The 19743-nt window shown below is 37.4% G+C and overlaps 1 protein-coding gene across 8 annotated transcripts in view; it reads right to left on the reverse strand.

The window, feature by feature from the left end:
• Window positions 1–19743, reverse strand: part of FCHO2 (FCH and mu domain containing endocytic adaptor 2) — a 130801-nt gene that overhangs the window by 78153 nt on the left and 32905 nt on the right. For all 8 annotated transcript variants that reach the window (XM_032278690.1, XM_032278648.1, XM_032278656.1 and 5 more), the window contains 3 exons: window positions 16483–16624; window positions 16243–16395; window positions 6941–7045 (listed from right to left, as the gene is read on the reverse strand). In XM_032278690.1, coding sequence (XP_032134581.1) covers window positions 6941–7045; window positions 16243–16395; window positions 16483–16624 — 400 coding nt within the window. The remainder of the gene's footprint in view (window positions 1–6940; window positions 7046–16242; window positions 16396–16482; window positions 16625–19743) is intronic.

Below are 19743 nucleotides of genomic sequence, written 5' to 3' on the forward strand. Positions count from 1 at the left end.
ATATATATATATATATATCAAAAGCTCTGAGAGGCGGGGCACAGTGGCTCATGCCTGTAATCCCAGCACTTTGGGAGGCCAAGGCCAGCAGATTGCGAGATAAGGGAGTTCAAGACCAGCCTGGCCAACATGGGGAAACCCAGTCTCTACCAAAAATACAAAAATTAGTCAGGCATGGTGGCATGGGCCTGTGATCCTAGCTACTCGGGAGGCTCAGGCAGAGAACTGCTTGAACCTGGGAGGTGGAGGCTTGCAATGAGCCGAAATTGCACCACTGCACTCCAGCTTGGGCAACAGAGTGAGACTCTGTCTTGGGGGGAAAAAAAAAGAAGCTCTGAGAAATACTGAAATAATGACACGTTTCACTTTGCTTAACCCAGAATTTTATAAGTTTCTTTGACCTCACAACACTTTTGTTTTTCTTCTTCCCTGACATCTATTAATATCTCACAGAACAGTAATTGTCCTCAAAACAGGTTTTGGGAAATGCTGAGCTACCCATTTTCAAACAAAATACAAGAGTCATTTCTATTGCACAAATCTGGTTACCCATTTTTTGCTAAATTAAATCAGTTCTAAGGAATGAGCCTAAAAGCCTTATTATTGTTCTCTGGTTAGTTTATCAAATTAAATTCCCTGACCCCATATTTAATGCCCAAGTTTCTTCTGCACTAAGCTACAGAAATCATCAAAACAAATTATATCTAATGTGTAAATGGTAAGAACTCCTAAAAAAAAAAAATCCAGAATAGTGAAATTACAGTTTTGGCAGTAATGCAACAGCCCAAAAACTTAAATCAATTTTATTTATGAGGAATGGCAGAGTTGAAATGCCTGTCGTCGATTAATTTTGACCACGTCAATTAGAATACAGTACGAGTATTTCAAGATCCTGAATTACTTTCAAGAACTGAGGACCATTTAGTAAAAGGATGGCCCTTAGCTTAAATTTCATCAATTTAATGAACAAGCTATTTTCTCATAGACAGGTAGCCATTAATTTCATTTGAATGGCCCTTAACGCCGAAGAAACTGTCTTCATTCCCTTTTGAAAAAGCTACACTCAACAAGACAGATCCTTATTTATTTAGAAATATCTTAAAACATGAATCCACAGAGAAACTCTAGGCATGATTCAGATACAATTTTGAAATTGTGGGATTTTGATGGGTAGGGGCACACTGCTAACTATCACAATTCCTCAAACTTAGTTAACTACTAAACTCAGAGTAATTCAGCAATGACAAATGGATACAGTCTCAAGTGCTTGAGTATACCTAAGAGAACTTTCTTAAACAAATTAGATAGGCATTTTACTCCTGCAACTTCAAATTCTCTGTGTTCACATGTATTGTTACATTAATTTTTTGAAGTATAGTCAGAAGCCACACGACATTTCGTCAACAACTAATGCCATATACGAGAGTGGTCCCAAAAGATTATAATAGATATGAAAACTTTCTATTACCTAGTGACATCATAGCTGCCATAACATAGTGCAGCACATTACTCATGCTTGTGGTTATGCTGGTATAAACAAACCTACTGTGCTGCCTGTCACATAAAAGTACTACACAGCACATAACACACAACACATAACACTTGATAATAAATGGTGTTACTGGTAAATGTATTTACTGAACTACACTTATTATTAGAGTGTAATCCTTCTACTTATTAGAAAAAAACAACTGTAAAACAGCATCCAGCAGGTCACTCAGGAGGTATTCTAGAAGGCATTGTTGTCATAGGCAATGACGGGGTGTTTTTTTTTTTCTTTTTTTTTGAGATGGAGTCTCACTCTGTCACCCAGGCTGCAGTGCAGTGGCGCAATCTGCTCGCTGCAACCACCACCTCCAGGTTCAAGCAATTCTCCTGCCTAAGCCTCCTGCATAGCTGGGATTATAGATGCACACCACCACGCCCAGCTAATTTTTGTATTTTTGCTAGAGATGAGGTTTTGCCATGTTGGTCAGGCTGGTCTTGAACTCCTGACCTCAAGTGATCCGCCTACCTCGCCCTCCCAAAGTGCTGGGATTACAGGTGTCAGCCACCATGTCCAGCTGAAGATGACAGTTCTATGCATGCTACTACCCCAAAGACCTTTTAAGAGGACAAAATGTGGAGATAAAAGAGTGATCCTGATGATCCTAATCCTATGTAGGCCCATTCCTACTATGTGTGTGTCTTAGTTCTTGGGAAAAAGGTTTAAAAAGCTAAAAAAAAATTTTAAATGTAAAAATAAAGTTGATTGAGTAAAGACATAAAGAAAATATTATTGTGCAACTGTAGTGTGTTTCTTTTAGCTGTCATCACAAAAGAGTCAAAATGTTTAAAAATTTTTTAAAGCTTTTAAAGAAGTTATAGTAAGCTAAGGTTATTGAAGAAAACAACTTTTAATAAAATTTAATGTAAACAAAATGTACAGTGCTTATAACATCTACAGTAGTGTACAGTAATGTCCTAAGCCTTCATATTCACTCACTACTCACTCATTAAATCAACCAGAGCAACTCCAGTCCTGCCATCTCCATTCACCATAAGTGTTATAGTCAGGTGTAGCATTTTTAATCTTTTATACTGTATTTTTACTATATCTTTTCTACGTTTAAACACATAAATATCATTTTGTTGTTATAACTGCCTACAGTATACAATACAGTAACATGCTATACAGGTTTGTAGCTTAGGAACAACAGACTATATCATATAGCCAGGTCTGTAGTAGTCTATAACATCTAGGTTTGTGTAAGTAAGTACATAATCTTTGAAACAGTCTCACTCTGTCATCCAGGCTGGAGTGCAGTGGCACAGTCTCGGCTCACCACAACCTCTGCTTCCCATTTCAAGCAATTCTGGTGCCTCGGCCTCCCAAGGAGCTGGGATTATAGGTGTGCACTACCATGCCTGGCTAATTTTTGCATTTTTAGTAGAGACAGGGTTTCAACATATTAGCGATTCTGGTGTGAACTCCTGACCTCAGGTGATTCGCCCACCTCAGCCTCCAAAAGTGCTGGGATTACAGGCAAGAGCCACCATGCCTGGCCATGTGTAAGTACATTCTATGATGTTCACACAATGACAAAATTGCCTAACGACATTTCTCAAAGTGTATCCCCATTGTTGACACATGGCTACACTATCCTGTCATCCACTAAAGACGTATAAAAGTACTCTAATCCTAATAATCTTTAATCTGAGGGTAACGCTTAGCAAATCTAAAAGTTTCCATAAACTAGCCATCTCACTGCTTTAAAGTAAACAAAATCTCCATATTCCGTTTCAAGTGTCTCATTAATTAATAGTGGTAAAAGCATGAGCATAAAAAGTCACAATTTCAATCATTTTAATTCTAAACCCAAATTTTAAAAACTTAAATCACTTAAATCACTCTAATTTCTAACTTCTTTCACTCTAGAGACTCAATTATCTTTTCCCGCTAGTGTATACAGGTCCTGCCACCCAAATTTGATTCTCACTATACTGTCAGGTTGTTTCCCACTGAGACTGGTCAACCCACCTGACCTGAAAAAATAGTTAAGTAGAGAAAAGGATTGTTTTCCCTTCCAAAATGCCCCAAAATTAAAGTCTACTCTCTGTGAAGAAACAATGATTAACCTCTTCTGCAGCTGTACATATATGACGAAGAGGGAGAGAAACAGAAATCTCTAAGATCTTGAGAAAGAACAAACACACACATTAGCAATATGCCATCATAGTTATTTAAAAGTAGCATGGTCACATATTTGCTCAAATAAATTAACGTTCCCATCTTAAAAAGGGCAGAATGGGCTGGCATGGTCACTCATGACTGTAATCCCAGCCAGCATTTTGGGAGGCTGAGTTGGGCAGATCGCTTGAGCCCAAAAGTTTGAGACCATCCTGGGCAACATGGTGAAACCCTGTCTCTATTAAAAATAAAAAAAAATAGCCAGACATGATGGTGCACACCAGCAGTCCCTGCTATTCAGAAGGCTGAGGTGGGAGGGTCACCTGAGCCTAGGAGGCAGAGAGGTTGCAGTAAGCAGAGATGAGATCATGCCACTGCACTCCAGCCTGGGTGACAGAGTAAGACTCTGTCTTTAAAAAAAAAAAAAAAAAAAGCATCAAACAAACCCAAAAAGGCAAGACGAACAAAAAAATGTAATGGGGAAGCAGAACATGAAAAGGAAATAGAAAGATGTGCTGAACATTCTTTTTTATAAAGTAGCATCAACAAACAAAAAACTCTATGTACCCCAGAACCTAAAGTACAATTAAAAACAAAAAAACAAAAAAAACAACTCTGATTGGCCAGGCACAGTGGTTCACGCCTGTGAACCACTGTAATCCCAGCACTTTGGGAGGCCAAGGTAAGCAGATCATGAGGTCAAGAGATCAAGACCATCATGGACAACACGGTGAAACCCCTTCTCTACTAAAAATACAAAAAAATTAGCCAAGCATTGTGGTGCATGCCTGTAGTTCCAGCTACTCAGGAGGCTGAGGCAGGACAATTGCTTGAAGCCAGAAAAAGGAAGTTGCAGTGAGGTACAATCGCACTACTGTACTCCAGCCTGGTGATAGAGCGAGACTCTGTCTCAAAACAAACAACAACAACAACAACAAAAAACCTCTGACTACAGCAAATTCTATTTGTTCCAATTTAGAAAATTAACAAAACGGCAAATACTTAGCTGATAGAGACTAATCATTTAATGTGAAATTAACAAATCAACAATTGCTTTATAAATGTGTGCTGCTAATGATTTAAGACAAAACAGCACTTGCTGAAGTCTGCAATGACCTCAGTCACTACAGAAATTCAAACTTTCTATCTCACTAACTTGAAGCCTTATTTAAGACAACTCCCTAAACTCTTCCTTCTTAAAGCTTCTTTTCCCAGCTACCATGACATTATACTTCCAGTTTTCTTCTTTCTTCTTTGGCTTCCTCTACGAAAATCTCAATAATGAGTCTCTCAGAGCTTGGCCCTGAGGGCCGAAATCTTCCCTACCTCCCAACTCTAACTAAAAGTGATGTCATCATGGCTTTGTATACTGAAAACACCTTATTTTATATGGTCTCATAATCCTTATCCAAAACTTTTGGAACAAGGAGTGTTTTGGAATTCCTTTTATTCTCTTATTTTTTAAAAAACAATATACAGTATTGTTCAGAATGCTTCTCACCTGACTACTATGCTACCTTCCAAACTGGACTCTTGATTCTCCTTTAGCCATACTCTAATCAAGTCTTCACAAAACTGCTAGAACTATCCTTTAATATGCATCAGATCATGTCACATCTCTGCCTAAAACCTTTAAGTGGCTTCTAGCTGCTCTTAGAAGAAAACCTGAATTCTTTTGCCATTAAAAGTAATGGCAAAAACTGCAATTACTTTTGCACCAACCTAATACAGTCTGGTCCTTGCCTATCTCTCCAACCTCATTTCTCACTACCATTTTCCCTTAGTCAGGTTTAGTAAGCATTTTTTACTTTCCAGAATGTAACAGCTCTTTTACACCTCTGGCCCTTCATACTCATTATCCCCAAAGCCTATACCACTCTTGCCCCATTAATTTCTTGCTAATTCTTCAAGTCCCAGTTTTAAATGTCACTTCTCTTAAAAGGCCTTTCCTAACTCCCTAATCCAAATTAAGTCATTCCAATTATTCTATCTCATGAAAGCCTACTGTTTTCCTTTGCAATAATTTATAACTATATTTAAGCATGTATTTAATGTCTACCTCTCTCCTCTATACTGTAAATGTCATCTCAAGCACAGAGACATTTGTCATATTTACAGATGTACCGTATACACAGCATCTAGCAGAGTCTATGCCATTGTAGGTAAAGATGGATATGCACAGACATGCACACAAGTATGGAATACTTTGCTTTCTAAGATAGGAGTTGTTCACTACTTCAAATGGCAAGACATAATGAAGACCTAGAGTCCAAAAATTTAGATTCACAAAGTCTTTCATATTTACTGAGTGCCTACCACGAGCTGAGAACTTTTAAATGCTGGGAATTTTTAATGCTGAGGATATAGCAGTAAACAAAACAAATCCATCCCTGCTCTCATAAACTTACATTTTAGTGGGGAAAAAACAGACAAAAAATATGGGTAAAAGAACTTCACCATGTTTCTGGCCCCTCAGACATAACTATGAACGTTCCAAAAAGGGGTTCATCCAACAGCCTCAGGACTACAGTGAAGACGATGTAAAACAGCTGCAGCCAACCCAGAATGAACATGCAGCAAGAGAAAGAAATAAACCCTTGATATTGTAAGCCACAGAGATTTCTGGGGCCTTGTGTCATCTCAGCATACTTACTCTGACCTAACTGATACAGGAATAAAATTCTTGGTATGTAAGATCGCAATAGGTGCTAAGCAGGAAAATAAAACAAGGAAGAGGACAAGAAGCAGGGGTGGTGGAGAGTAGAAGCGTTAGGCATGATTCCTAAAAGGCAGCCACCTTAAATGAAGCCTTTAATTAAGGTTCTGAGAACACTACATCAAATATAATTTATCCCAAGCTAATGGAAGGCAGACATTTTTGTCTTCCCTCACTAAAATATAAGACACCAGGGGTTTTTTGGGTTGTTTTATTGACTGCCGTAACCTCAGTACTAAGTCACTTCCAGTTTTCTTATTAATGCTTCTTAAGTACTGTCTTCATCATGTACCAATCCCCTCATTTTCCCCAATTATCTTTAAACAGGCTCTTCTAATCTATCTGTATAATTCCTTATGACATTATAATTATTGCATCTTGGTTCTCAAACTCCAAAACAAGACATATATTTTTAAAATAGCATCATTAAAATATTGAGATTGTGTGCATTTAAAAATTTCTAACACTAAAATATTACATGAAAGAAAAATTATACTTAATCAGAATACACACACATAAATGCCATTTTCAATGTGAAGCCTTAAAATACCAACCTGAGCTGTTTCTGTCATTTTCTGTTCAAAATCAGCTTTTGCTAATGCATATTTTTCCACATAGAGTTTATAGGTATCTGTAGCTTTCTTAGATTTAACAGCTGCCTGTAATAAAACAAAAATATTTTTAACTGTGCATTGACCTTTTTTCTTTCCTAATATAAGTTAATATGAATAATAAATTAAAATACATTTTAAGAGTTCAATATGACATATAACTAACTTTAATACGTGCTGTGAGGCCCTCTTTAGTCTTTTTGTTATTGCTACAGTCAGCCAAGAAGTCAGGAATTAAACACTGATTCTCTTTTCTGTTTGATGGAATGTGCTTTGAAAAGTTAAAATACTCTCATTTTAAATCCCAGACTAAGACTGCATACTTATATTATAATGCTACAGTGTTACTAAGATATGTTAACATACTGTTGGAAATAAATTTCCAGACAATGTGCAAAAATGTGACAATACCACCAGAATGTGCTTGACACTCCTTTTCACACCTGTGAATCCTCCTCCCTCACAGCATACATATATTTCATTCAATGTCTGATTAGACTATAAACCTATCTCAAAAGTTGTGAAGACTGGTTCCCTTGATGTTTCTCAGCTCCCGTTATGCTCCAGCAAATACAGAAACTTGTTTTTAATCTTTGCCTATTTTTTCAAGACTTCTACTTAAAAAACAAAACAAAACTGTTACCGCAATATTATAGTACTGGTTTCATAAAAGTTACTTATTTAATAAAAAAAATTAAGCAGTACTGTACAACCTATACATAAACAGAAACCGGAAGAAAGTAACACAGCCACAGAAGTCAAGATAAATTATAAGAAGATAGGCATTTGGTATGCGTAGTTTGTAGGCTGAAGCAGATACACGGCTATCAAGAAGCTTGACTATTCTCAAAGGACTGATCAACTTGGATACAGGAAGATGGAGGGATGTGGCTGGACGAAATAAGAGTTTAAAGGAGATCAAAGAAAGACCAGTTGTAGGATTTCAAGATATAAAAATCCCCATTTTCTTAACGAGGTAAGAGATGGTCTGGTATGAGTGAGGAACAGCAGGGTAGGGTTGGGAGCTTAAGGAGAACAAAAAAGTTTCAAACCATAATTGTGGAGAATGCAACAGGTCACGACTAGATGAGTACAAGCATTGCTAAGTGCCACTGAGGGCCAAGGAAAGCTGCAAAATACTGAATTTGTTTAAAGTCAATCAGTACCAATACGTAATTATCTTCAGTACCAATACGTAATTATCTTCAGCCATGATCAGGAATCTAAGAACAAAAACTACAAACAGAAAACTGGGTTTACCCTGGGGTTTGGGTTTGGCAAGAGGTACATATAGTCGTACTCCCTAAACAAGCAACTTTGTACTCTCTCTAAAATGTAACTGTTTATACTATATTAAGTATATATGTTATGTACTTCCCTGCCTTCTTAAAGAATATAGCATGCCACTTTATCATGCAATGTAAACAAAACTGATTTTGGGGCCAGAAGAAATTTGATTCTAATTCTGGCTCTACCATTTACACTAGTGCCCCTTTATCTGTGTGGAATACATTCCAAGATCCCAGTGGATGTCTGAAGCCGTGGATGGCACAGACTCTATATTCTATATCTTTTTTTCCTATACATACACAATTATGATAAAGTTCCACTTATAAATTAGGCACAGTAAGAGATTAACAACAACTAATAATAAAATAGAGCAATTAAAACAATATACTGTAATAACATTATACATAATATGATCACTCTCTCTCTAAATATCCTACTGTACAGGGGGTAACTGAAACCAAGGAAAGTGAAATCTCAGCACTGTACTACCCATCTGACCTTGTCTTAGAAATTTACACAGTTCTCTCATTCCTAAAATGGGAACAATATCGCCTTTTCTTTAAAGTTATGGTAGTGATGAAATGTAGTTATATAAAATGCTTCGAACAGGTTCTGACATAGAGTTAAATTTAAAAATAAACAGTGCCTGCTTTTATTATAGTTTCTAACAAGAAATGTCATCAAGAAAACACATCATCATATTTTGCTGTTTACATATAAAGATATATCTGAGTTACTGAGTTGTACTGAGCTGTCTATCCCTACAGAAAGTGACTAAAACCTGTAACAATTTTCTAGTTTGCTCCTACAAATTTTTTTCACTCTTTTCCCAGTTCTACACAGTTTACATTATTTTATACCAGTTATTGTGCTGGAATCCTCTAATATCCTGCCCTGTTCAAATACATAACAGTTAAATGACCTGGATAGAGTTTACCGTGTACCTTCCCAAGAAACCTGGATAACCAAGTTTGTTAGAATTTATTTTAAAAACAATTATAATGGCATGTTTAATCCGTATTTCCTTTTGGATTTTTTTATGCAAAGAAATTTTAGTTTGCTCTTCCAATACTTGTATTTTCAGTGTGTAGAATGGCAAACAACCTACAGTCTTCAGAGTGACTTTCTTTTTTTTTTTTTTTTGAGATGGAGTCTGACTCCACGGCCCAGGCTGGAGTGCAATGGCACAATCATGGCTCACTGCAACCTCAGCCTCCTGGATTCAAGCGCTGCTCCTGCCTCAGTCTCCCGAGTAGCTGTAATTACAGGTGCATACCACTACGCCTGGCTAATTTTTATAGTTTTAGTAGAGACAGGGTCTCATTCACCATGTTGGCCAAGCTGGTCTCAAACTCTTGATCTCAAATGATCCACCTGCCTAAGCCTCCCAAAGTGCTGGGATTACAGGCGTGAGCCACCGAGCCTCGCCTTCAGAGTGATTTTTAATGACACAATATATCAAAATGATGTAACCCTACTGGAAGCCCCTTCTTTGCTTGTTCCTAATACTTCATCCTGATCCCTACAGAGACCCATAAAGATAGAAAATTCAAAAAATACCTAATTATAAAAATCCACATGGGGCCTCTTATGTACAAAAAATCAGACAGGGTATTTGTCTATTACCACCTTGAGGATGAAGTCAGGAGGCATTCCAGGCAAGACTGTGGGCCTCAGGACCCCATCATGGTGGGAGTCAATAAATGTCTCATCCAGATCCAGCACCAGAATCTTCCTCTTCAACTAGCTGATTCTGGGACACAGGAGATAAGGGGACGGTATCATATCTAACAGTTTGGTACTGAATTACCATGCAGATCTACCTCCACAAAAGGTAAATGAATCTCCAGAGCTTGGCAGAGAAGGCCATGAACATGCGCAGTCCCAGCAGACATTGCGACCGCATCATCCTGATGATCCCAGCACCACCCTGCCACTCACTCTCCATCCCCAGCAGCCAAGTGCCACCAGCTCCCCACCAGCTCCCCGTTGCTGGGCTGGGGAACAGAGGCCCTGAGTGGCAGGAGAGGCTGCATAGAGGAGCATGCAATGGGCGGCTCAGAAAGCCACCCTGGGTGAGGGGAAGGCCCAGCAGAATGGGGAGCTGGGGGACATTCGTGGGCAGCCCATAGGGGCCCACATGGGCTGGGAGTGGCACTGATAGCTTTTGGGAGGTTGAGGGCAGAGGGAGGTTGGGCTAGGATGCGGTCCTCCAAGACCAGGAGGGAAGGGAAGATAGTTGGGGGAGGGGGCAGCGGGAGAAGGGGCTAAGGAAAAGGCAGGGAGGGGAAGGGGGAAAGCAGAGTCAGTAGCATTTTTTTAAACAGAGAATTATAGGTTATGTGAAAAGCATCAAATTCTGCATACTCTTTTGAAACTTTTCTTGCTCAATATTATGTTTTTTACATTTATTCATGTTAATACACGTCACTCTTTTTTAACGTTTATATAACGCAATTAAGACTCCACAAATCCATCAGCTAGTTTCAAGACTCAATCTATTCTTTCCCCTTTTCTTTGCTAGAGTACTTATTTAAATTGCTGTATTGAGTCCCATTACATGAAATACATAACAGGTTTTTTCAATTTGACAATTGATCTATGATTAGAGGCACTGCTACGGTTTGTTTGTCCCGTATGAAACTGATATTGAAACTTAATCCCCAGTATGGCAGTACTGAGAGGTGGGGCCCTTTAATAGATGATTTGGTCATGAGGGCTCTGCCCTCATAGATTAATTAGTGGATTACTGAGTTCATGAATCAATGGGTTATCACGGGAATAGGACTGATAGCTTTATAAGGAGTGGAAGAGAGACCTAAAGAGGCTCAGTCCCCTCACCATATGAGGTCCCACACCTTCTCAGAATTCTGCAGACCCCCCACATGCAAGAAGACCTTCACTAGATGGGGCCCCTGAACTTGGAACATCTCATCCTCCATAACTGTAAAAAATAAATTCCTTTCTTTATAAATTACCCAGTTTCAGGCCAGGCACAGTGGCTCACACCTGTATTCCTAGCACTTTGGGAGGCCAAGGTGGGCAAATTGCTTGAGGTCAGGAGTTCAAGACCATCCTGGCCAACATGGTGAAACCCCATCTCTACTAAAAATATAAAAATTAGGCAGGTGTTGTAGCACACGACTATAATCCCAGCTACTTGGGAGGCTGAGTCATCAGAACTGCTTGAACTCGGGAGGCAGAAGTTGCAGTGAACTGAGATCCTGCTATTGCACCCTAGCCTGGGTGACAGAGTGAGACTCTGTCTCAAAAAAAAAAAAAAAAAACATTATCCACTTTCAGGTATTCTGTCACAAGCAACAGAAAACAAACCACAACAGGAGTCTAATACATTTATATGTATTATAATTATTTCTTTCAAATTATTTTCAGTTTACTGACAAAGCATTTCTTCTCTTAACTTTTATTTTAGGTTCAGGGGAACATGTGCAGGTTTGTTATACAGGTAAACTGTGTGCACGGAGGTGTGGTGCACAACTTATTCATCGTCCAGCTAACAAGCACAGTAACTAATAGGTATCTTTTCTGATCTTCTCCCTCTTCCCAGCCTCTTCCCTTCAGTCAGTCCCAGTGTCCATCATTCTCCTCTTTGTGTTCATGTGTTCTCAATGTTTAACTCTCACTTATAAATGAGAACATGCAGTATTTGGTTTTCTGTTCCTGCTAAGAATAATGGGATCCGGCTCCATCCATGTACCCACAAAAGACATAATCTCATTCTTTATGGCTGCATAGTATTCCACAGTGAATAAGTACCACATTTTCTTTATCCAATCTGTCACTGATGGGCATTTAATTTAGGTACTGCAAATAGTGCTGTAATTAATATTCACAGGCATGTGTCTTTATGGTACAATGATTTATATTGCTTTGGGGAGATATCCAGTAATGGGATTGCTGGGGTGAACGGTGGTTCCGTTTTTAGCTCTTTGAAGAATCGCCACACACTGCTTTCCACGATGGTTGAACTAATTTACACTCCCAAAAACAGTGTATAAGCACTTCCTTTTCTCCACAACCTTGCCAGCATCTGTTATTTGACTTTTTAATAATAGTCATTCTGACTACTGTGAGATGGTGTATCACTGTGGTTCTGATTTGCATTTCTCTGATTATCAGTGATATTGAGCTTTTCTTCATATGCTTGTTGGCTGTATGTATGTCTTCTTTTGAGAAGTGTCTGTTCATGTCCTTTGTCCACTTTTTAATGAGGTTTTTTCTTGAAAATTTAAGTTCCTAACAGATGCTGAATATTAGACCTTTGTCAGATGCATAGTTTGCAAATATTTTCTCCCATTCTACAGGTTATCTGTTCACTCTTTTGATAGTTTCTTTTGCTGTGCAGAAACCCTTAAGTTTAATTAGATCTCATTTGTCAATTTCTGTTTTTGCTGCAATTGCTTTTGGTGTCTTTGTCATGAAATCTTTGCCCATTCCTGTGTCCAGAATGGTAATGCCTAGGTTGTCTTCCAGAGTTTTTATATCTGGGTTTTACATTTAAGTCTTTAATCCATCTTGAGATGATTTTTATATTTGGTGTAAGAAAGGGGTCCAGTTTCAATTTTCTGCATATGGCTAGCCAGTTATCCCAGAACCATTTAATGAATAGGGAATCCCTTCCCCATTGCTTGTTTTTGTCAGTTGACAGTGCATTTCTTTAAAGTGCTCCATTATTATCTTCAGATTTTCTTCCAAGCACTTGATCTTAACAAATGGTATCAGTAAAAGATTTTCATATAATAATCAAAGCCATTACTTCCTCAAATGGTCTTTAAATGGTCTGTTAACTCAAATATCAAAGCAAAATAGCTGTCCAATCATGCAACGAAGTTTGCACAGGCAATTAAACTACACAGTAAATGCTACCTTACCAAAAATTACTATACAATACCATCAACTGAAAATGCATTCTAATTTCATATGATGAAAAAAAATGCCTCCTAGCTTTTAATATTCTTTTTCTCTAGTGTCTAGGTTTGAATTTACTTAACCTGCTTAATACCTACAATGTACTTTCAATATGAGGGCTCTTAAATTTCTTCAATCTGAAACATTTTGAGCTGTTAACTATTCAAGTATTTCTTGTCCCTCCATGTCCTCCATATTTTTCCTTCTGAAGCTTCTCCTACTATGTTCTGGGTAAGGTCCCTCCATAATCTTCCAAACTCACTCTTTGACTATATCAAGTCTAAAGTTTCTTTTCTCTATTGCTTTTCAAAATTTTCAATAACCGTATTTTTCATTTCCAAGTTTTTCAATTAGCTGTTTTTCCTATCTAGTAGATCTTGTTTCATTATGTTTCTTTAATTTCTTAATCTTCTTTAACGTTAAGTTTATGTTTATTTATTTGAACATCCTATCAACACACATCATTTTTGCTCATTTTTTATAAATTTAAATTTCATCTGGAGTGAATTCTTATTCCAAGCATTGAATTTATTGGTTGTTATAGTATTAGATTTCTTAGATGTGCTCTACAATTTTGGTTGTTTGCTCATTCAGAATGGGAGTTGTTTTCTTTTTTTAATTTTGTCCTCTTCTCTCTTCTCTCTCTCCCTTCAACAGTACTGCTGAACATTCATAGAATAAAACGTAAATGGTACCTCCTAGGATTGTGTTATGCTTTATACTTTATGCTCACCCAAACCCAAGCAGTTTTAAGGTTATCTCCTGCCACCCCTGGAGAGGCCCTATTTCATTTCAGTCTTATGAAGGTAATTTTTAATTACTTCCCTGCAAGAATATTGTAGATATGGCCAAAATAGTCATGAAACAGTTCCTTCGCTTGATTCCAAGTCAGGATTGTGTCTCTGTATCTGTGTCCCTAACTCCCCAATTTCCAATAAGGCTTTGGTTCTTGCCAGCAACTCAAGAGCCTTCTTTTCTCCCTATCTACAGTTTTAGGCAATAAGACAGGCTCTTTGTGCCTCATCCCAAGAGGGGAGCATTTAGTCCTTTTCGCCACATAAGAGGCAAATTCCACTGCCTACTTTAGGATTTTTGAGTTCAATACCTTCCATAATCAATCTCTATGTGCATTTTGTATTTCTGTTCTATTCAGGTCCACAGAGATAAAATATTATTCTTTTTGGATCCTGTTATTTTGTTTTCCCTTTTTATATTTTATTCATAATTACTATGTCTGAAGCAGAGGGTGTTTTCAAATCATGTACTTACTGTGTCTCATTTTCCCCCGCTCCCAATTTTTATTTATTATACAAACCCAATTTTTATTTATCATACAAACACAATATATTGCTCCAAATTCTTTTTTTCATTTGTGACATAGCCCCCAGGAGGTTCTAAGATCATGTGCCTTATTGCTCCAAATTCTATCACCTAGTTTTATTTTTCCACATTCTCTTTCAGTTTTTGCCCATGTATAGTTATATATCATATTTCATCAATTAGTTATTTAAAATATTTTGGACCTCAGGTATCTAGAAATCAATTAATTCCACTATCACTAGTCTTGCAACAGCCCCTCTCATTTAATTATATAATTTCTGAGTTGATATGGTTATTTGGACTTGTATCAGAAGAGTTTCCTTCACCATCTATTGCTAAAAATTAACTCTATCAAATTTCAATGTAAAACTAGTACCCCACTTAATATGCTTCATCAAAAATAAAGTATCTGTGCATTTAAACATGTAAAAGTATGTAAGTACACAATCCTTTTATAGTCATAATCATACTATTGATACAATTAGTATTCTTTTACTGGGTATTTCAAACACTTTACAAAGCCTTCAAAATTATTGCTCCCTATGGCTCATTCTTAAGTGAGATATACCACATCAAATAAGTCAACGGTTAAACTATTTTGAAAGGAGAAAAAAAACTACTTTCCATTAAAACATAAGTGGAAGAAAAGAAAAGCACTGTGGTTTACCACAATGCTACACAAATGTTCTCAAAGTCAGCAATAAATCACAACACACATTTAAAGCTTATGTGAAAGTACCTTTATTTTTCTAAATATACCAAAATCTTGTTTCAAAACAATTTTACCTCACTGTTAAAATCTTACACCAAGTAATTATCTCATCAATTATGTTACTACAAAATATCTTGAAAATGTGTCACTGATATTTAAAAATCATTGTTTTTTGGTTGGGTGCAGTGGCTCATGCCTGTAATCTCAGCATTCTGGGAGGCCGAGGCGGGCAGATCACCTGAGATCAGGAGTTCGAGACCAGCCTGACCAACATGGCAAAATCCCATCTCTACTAAAAATACAAAATTAGCCAGTTGTGGTGGCATGCACCTGTAATCTCAGCTACTTGGGAGGCTGAGGAAGGAGAATCGCTTGAACCTGGGAGGCAAAGGCTGCAGTAGCTGAGACCACGCCACCACACTCCAGCTTGGGCAACAAGAGTGAAACTCCATCTCAAAAAAATAAATAAATAAGTCATTGTTTTTTATGTGCTTGCTAACCTATTTACCACAGACAACATATATTACAAATCTCCTGGGTTTTAATTAGGTAAATCACTAGGACTGTAAGGCACAGTGTCTTCATCTTTAAAATGAGATAATTTGGGGCACTCCATGTTTGGATCCCCTTCCACAAACACTCTTGGGCTCTGGAAGCTGCTTTTCTCTATCCTGGATTTCACCTCTGGAGTCCCATTCCATGAACACTCCCTTTGTGGAAGCCTGTCTTCCCCTCCTAAACTCCATCTCTCTCTATTCCCTTCCACTCAGTGTGAAAGCTGCTTTCCTCTCCTGGATTCCAGCTTTCTAGATTCTCTCACTCAGTGTGAGGGTTAGCTGTTTATTTCTCTCTCCTCCTGTTTCTCTCTCTCTCTCTAAATAAACCACTTTCTACAAACAATAAATAAATTAATAAAATAATTCTGAGTTTAAATATTAAATGCAATTTTGTATGTCAAAGTACTTTGAAACCACAGAGATGTTATTTTTATTACCTTTTCTATTTCTCTTTGTGTAGCTCCTTCCTTTTTCAAACGCTCCTGTTCTACACACTTGGCATTGTAATTTTCCTTGGATTTCTGGAGGGCCTGAGTTATGCTCTGAATGGTTTGGACAGCTTCCAGAGTTCCTGCAACTTCTTCTTTAGTCTGTTTAGTATGAAACGATTCATCAAAATGACTAAACTGTATTCAATATCTGACCAATCAATTCTTTAACAAGAAAAAAACTGATACCTTTTTATGAGATTTTACTTGATCTTCTCCATACTTCTGAACTTCCTTTATTAATTCTTGTAATTTTCTAACAAGATCCAAGTGACAATTTGCTAATTTCTCTGTAGATGTTTTGAATACATCCCATACTGGTGCAAACGTTCTAAGAAAATAAAAGACGTGGGAATAACTTATTAAAAGTAAAAAAAAAAATTAAGGTTCTAACAAGGAACCAACAGAAACAATAATGATGTATATGGCAACTTTATTTAGGCAAAAGATGAAACTAAAATAATGAATAAAATGATTGACAGACTGACCTTGAATTTTTTTAATCATTGGTTAGTTATTTAAAATATTTTTGGACCTCAGGAATCTAGAAATGGGTTAATTACACTATCACAAGTCTTACCCCTCTTATATTAATTTCTGAGTTGATTTAGTATTTAGACTTGTATCAGAACTCTTATCACTGTCTATTGTTGAAAAATTAACTGTTAGCAACAATTATTCCATTTAAAATGCTTTATTAAAAATAAACTGTAAATTTAAAAGACATGCAAAAGTCAAATTTTTACACATAATTTTTTAAAGTGTCTTCATCATTAATAATACCTAAGAATTATTATAGGACAGTTATCTGAAACCTTTGAGTATTTTAATTGTATTCTATTTGTGTACTCCAATAATACACTAATAGAGTCACCTTTCTACTAAAGAGTATGGGATGTGTGATATACTTTCCTATCATTTTTTTCTCAATATTAAGAATTAAAGGCCAGGCGCAGTGGCTCACGCCTATAATCCCAGCACTTTAGGAGGCCAAGCCAGATGGATCACACGATCAAGAGATCGAGACCATCCTGGTCAACATGGTGAAACCCTGTCTCTACTAAAAATACAAAAATTAGCTGGGCATGGTGGTGCACGCCTGCAGTCCCAGCTACTCAGGAGGCTGAGGCAGGAGAATTGCTTGAACCCAGGAGGTGGAGGTTGCAGTGAGCCAAGATCGTGCCATTGCACTCCAGCCTGGATAACAAGAGTGAAACTCCGTCTCACAAAAAAAATAAATAAATAAAAATGTTCAGCAGGCTCAAATACATCCAAGAATTACTATATTCTCATATCTTGAATAGTACTTACAATGCCAATGGTTATTTTAAACTATTTGGTCAGTGGACAATGATTTAAAGATAATTTTATCCTATGCTTTGTTCAGGTACTGGCTTTAAAGTGGTCTCTATGATAAAACTTTTGATAGAATACAAAACAGCTGCAATGATCACTAAGGCAAGAGGGCCAAGAAAACATTTATTCCAATATATACTCTATGCCAATTATTGCATCTCTTACCCAGTAGGAAAATTAAGTGGCAACAATCATTTTATGCATTAATGAAGTTCAGGCTGGGCATAATGGTTCATGCTTGTAATCCTAGCACTTTGGGAGGCCAAAGTAGGATGATTGCTTGAGGCCAGGAGTTCAAGACCAGCTGGGGCAACATACTAAGACCCCCATCTCTACATATTAAAAATCTTTTTAAGTTAAAAGATAATTAAAATCCTTAAAAGAGGACTTTTTTTTTGAAATGGAGTCTCAACTCTGTCACCCAGGCTGGAGTGCAGTGGTGTGATCCTGGCTCAGCACAACTTCCACCTCTTGGGTTCAAGGTATTCTCTGCCTCAACCTACCGAGTAGCTGGGATTACAGGTGTGTGCCACCACACCCGGCTAATTTTTGTATTTTTAGTAGAGACAGGGTTCCACCATGTTGGCCGGACTGGTCTCCAACTCCTGACCTCAAGTGATCCGCCTGTCTCAGCCTTCCAAAGTGCTGGGACTATAGGCGTGAGCCACCTTACCTGGCCAAAAGAAGACTGTTTTGATTAGATCTCATCTCATACTTTAAAATCTAATCAGTACTAAATCTGGCAAGTATTAGATAGAAAATGTCAAGAGAAAAAAATACTTTAAAATTATTCATGGAAATACACATCTCTCACTTCATGTAAATCTGATATATGATAGTTTAGACTTCACAAAGCAGATAAGATGGGCATGTCCCTTACTTTACCAAAGCATTCTTTACACTGCAAGGGATTCACCATAAGATTGCTTTTTTTTTTTTTTTTTTTTTTTTTGAGACGAAGTTTCGCTCTTGTTTTCTAGGCTGGAGTGCAATGGCCTGATCTCAGCTCACTGTAACCTCCACCTCCCGGATTCAAGTGATTCTCCTGCCTCAGCCTCCTGAGTAGCTGGGATTACAGGTGCCCACCATCATGTCCAACTAATTTTTGCATTTTTAGTAGAGATGGGGTTTTGCCATGTTGCCCAGGCTGGTCTCGAACTTCTGAACACAGGTGATCCACCTGCCTTGGCCTCCCAAAGTGCTGGGATTACAGGTGTGAGCCACCACACCTAGCCAAGATGGCTTTAAACATGAGTTTCTTAAAACAATTTCAAATATCATTCAATATTTTAAAGTTTGATATTCACAGCTTTTTTCTGGTCAAGTAATACACATTACTATGTACACTAATAAGCACTAAGAAAGATAAGTGACAAATCTAAATATGTTTAAATGCAGCTGAAAACTAAAAGATAAAAATTTCTTACTAAAATATGGGACAGTAAGCAAAAATATTAATATTTAAAATCTTTACAGTCTTGAGAGATGACACTAATATAAAAAATAATGTAGTATTATTTATGAAAAGTACACATAGGAATGCTGTCAATAGCTTTGTTGTTGTTTATTTAACATACCTGAAGTTAATCCATGTTCCTTCTATCTACTACCTAGTAACTAAGAATAGGGTAGAATTTTCCATAATAAAACCATGGTCAATTGGTAAAAGCTAGCCTTTCTTCTAGTTATTTTCAGGTCCATCTACTGTGGTAAATAAATAATAAATTAGTTTTAGAAGAGGCTTATCAACATGAAGTCTCTAGAAATAAAAGGACATTTCCAGGAGCCTCTGGAAATGTCCAAAAAGTAAGAAGGGTGACAGAAAAAGAATGAAGAACAAAGTTGTAGGAGAGGAAGGTGAGGAATGAAGAAACTGGAAGACAATATAGAGGGAACAAAACTAAAGTAGTTATCAACTACCAGTCTCCACTTTCCTCTAGGTAAAAAAGGTGGTATTTCCCTGGCCTTCCCAGTCACACTGTACAGGGGATGCAGGAGGTCCTCTTGCCTTTGGACTTTTGGCTTTCAGCACATACGTAACAGACAGTGCCACTACCCTGAGATGACCTGAGATTTCAACTCCTCTTTACCTAG

This window comes from Sapajus apella, unplaced genomic scaffold, assembly GCF_009761245.1.
Source record: "Sapajus apella isolate SASKATOON/1434 unplaced genomic scaffold, GSC_monkey_1.0 scaffold1, whole genome shotgun sequence".
NCBI lineage: Eukaryota > Metazoa > Chordata > Mammalia > Primates > Cebidae > Sapajus > Sapajus apella.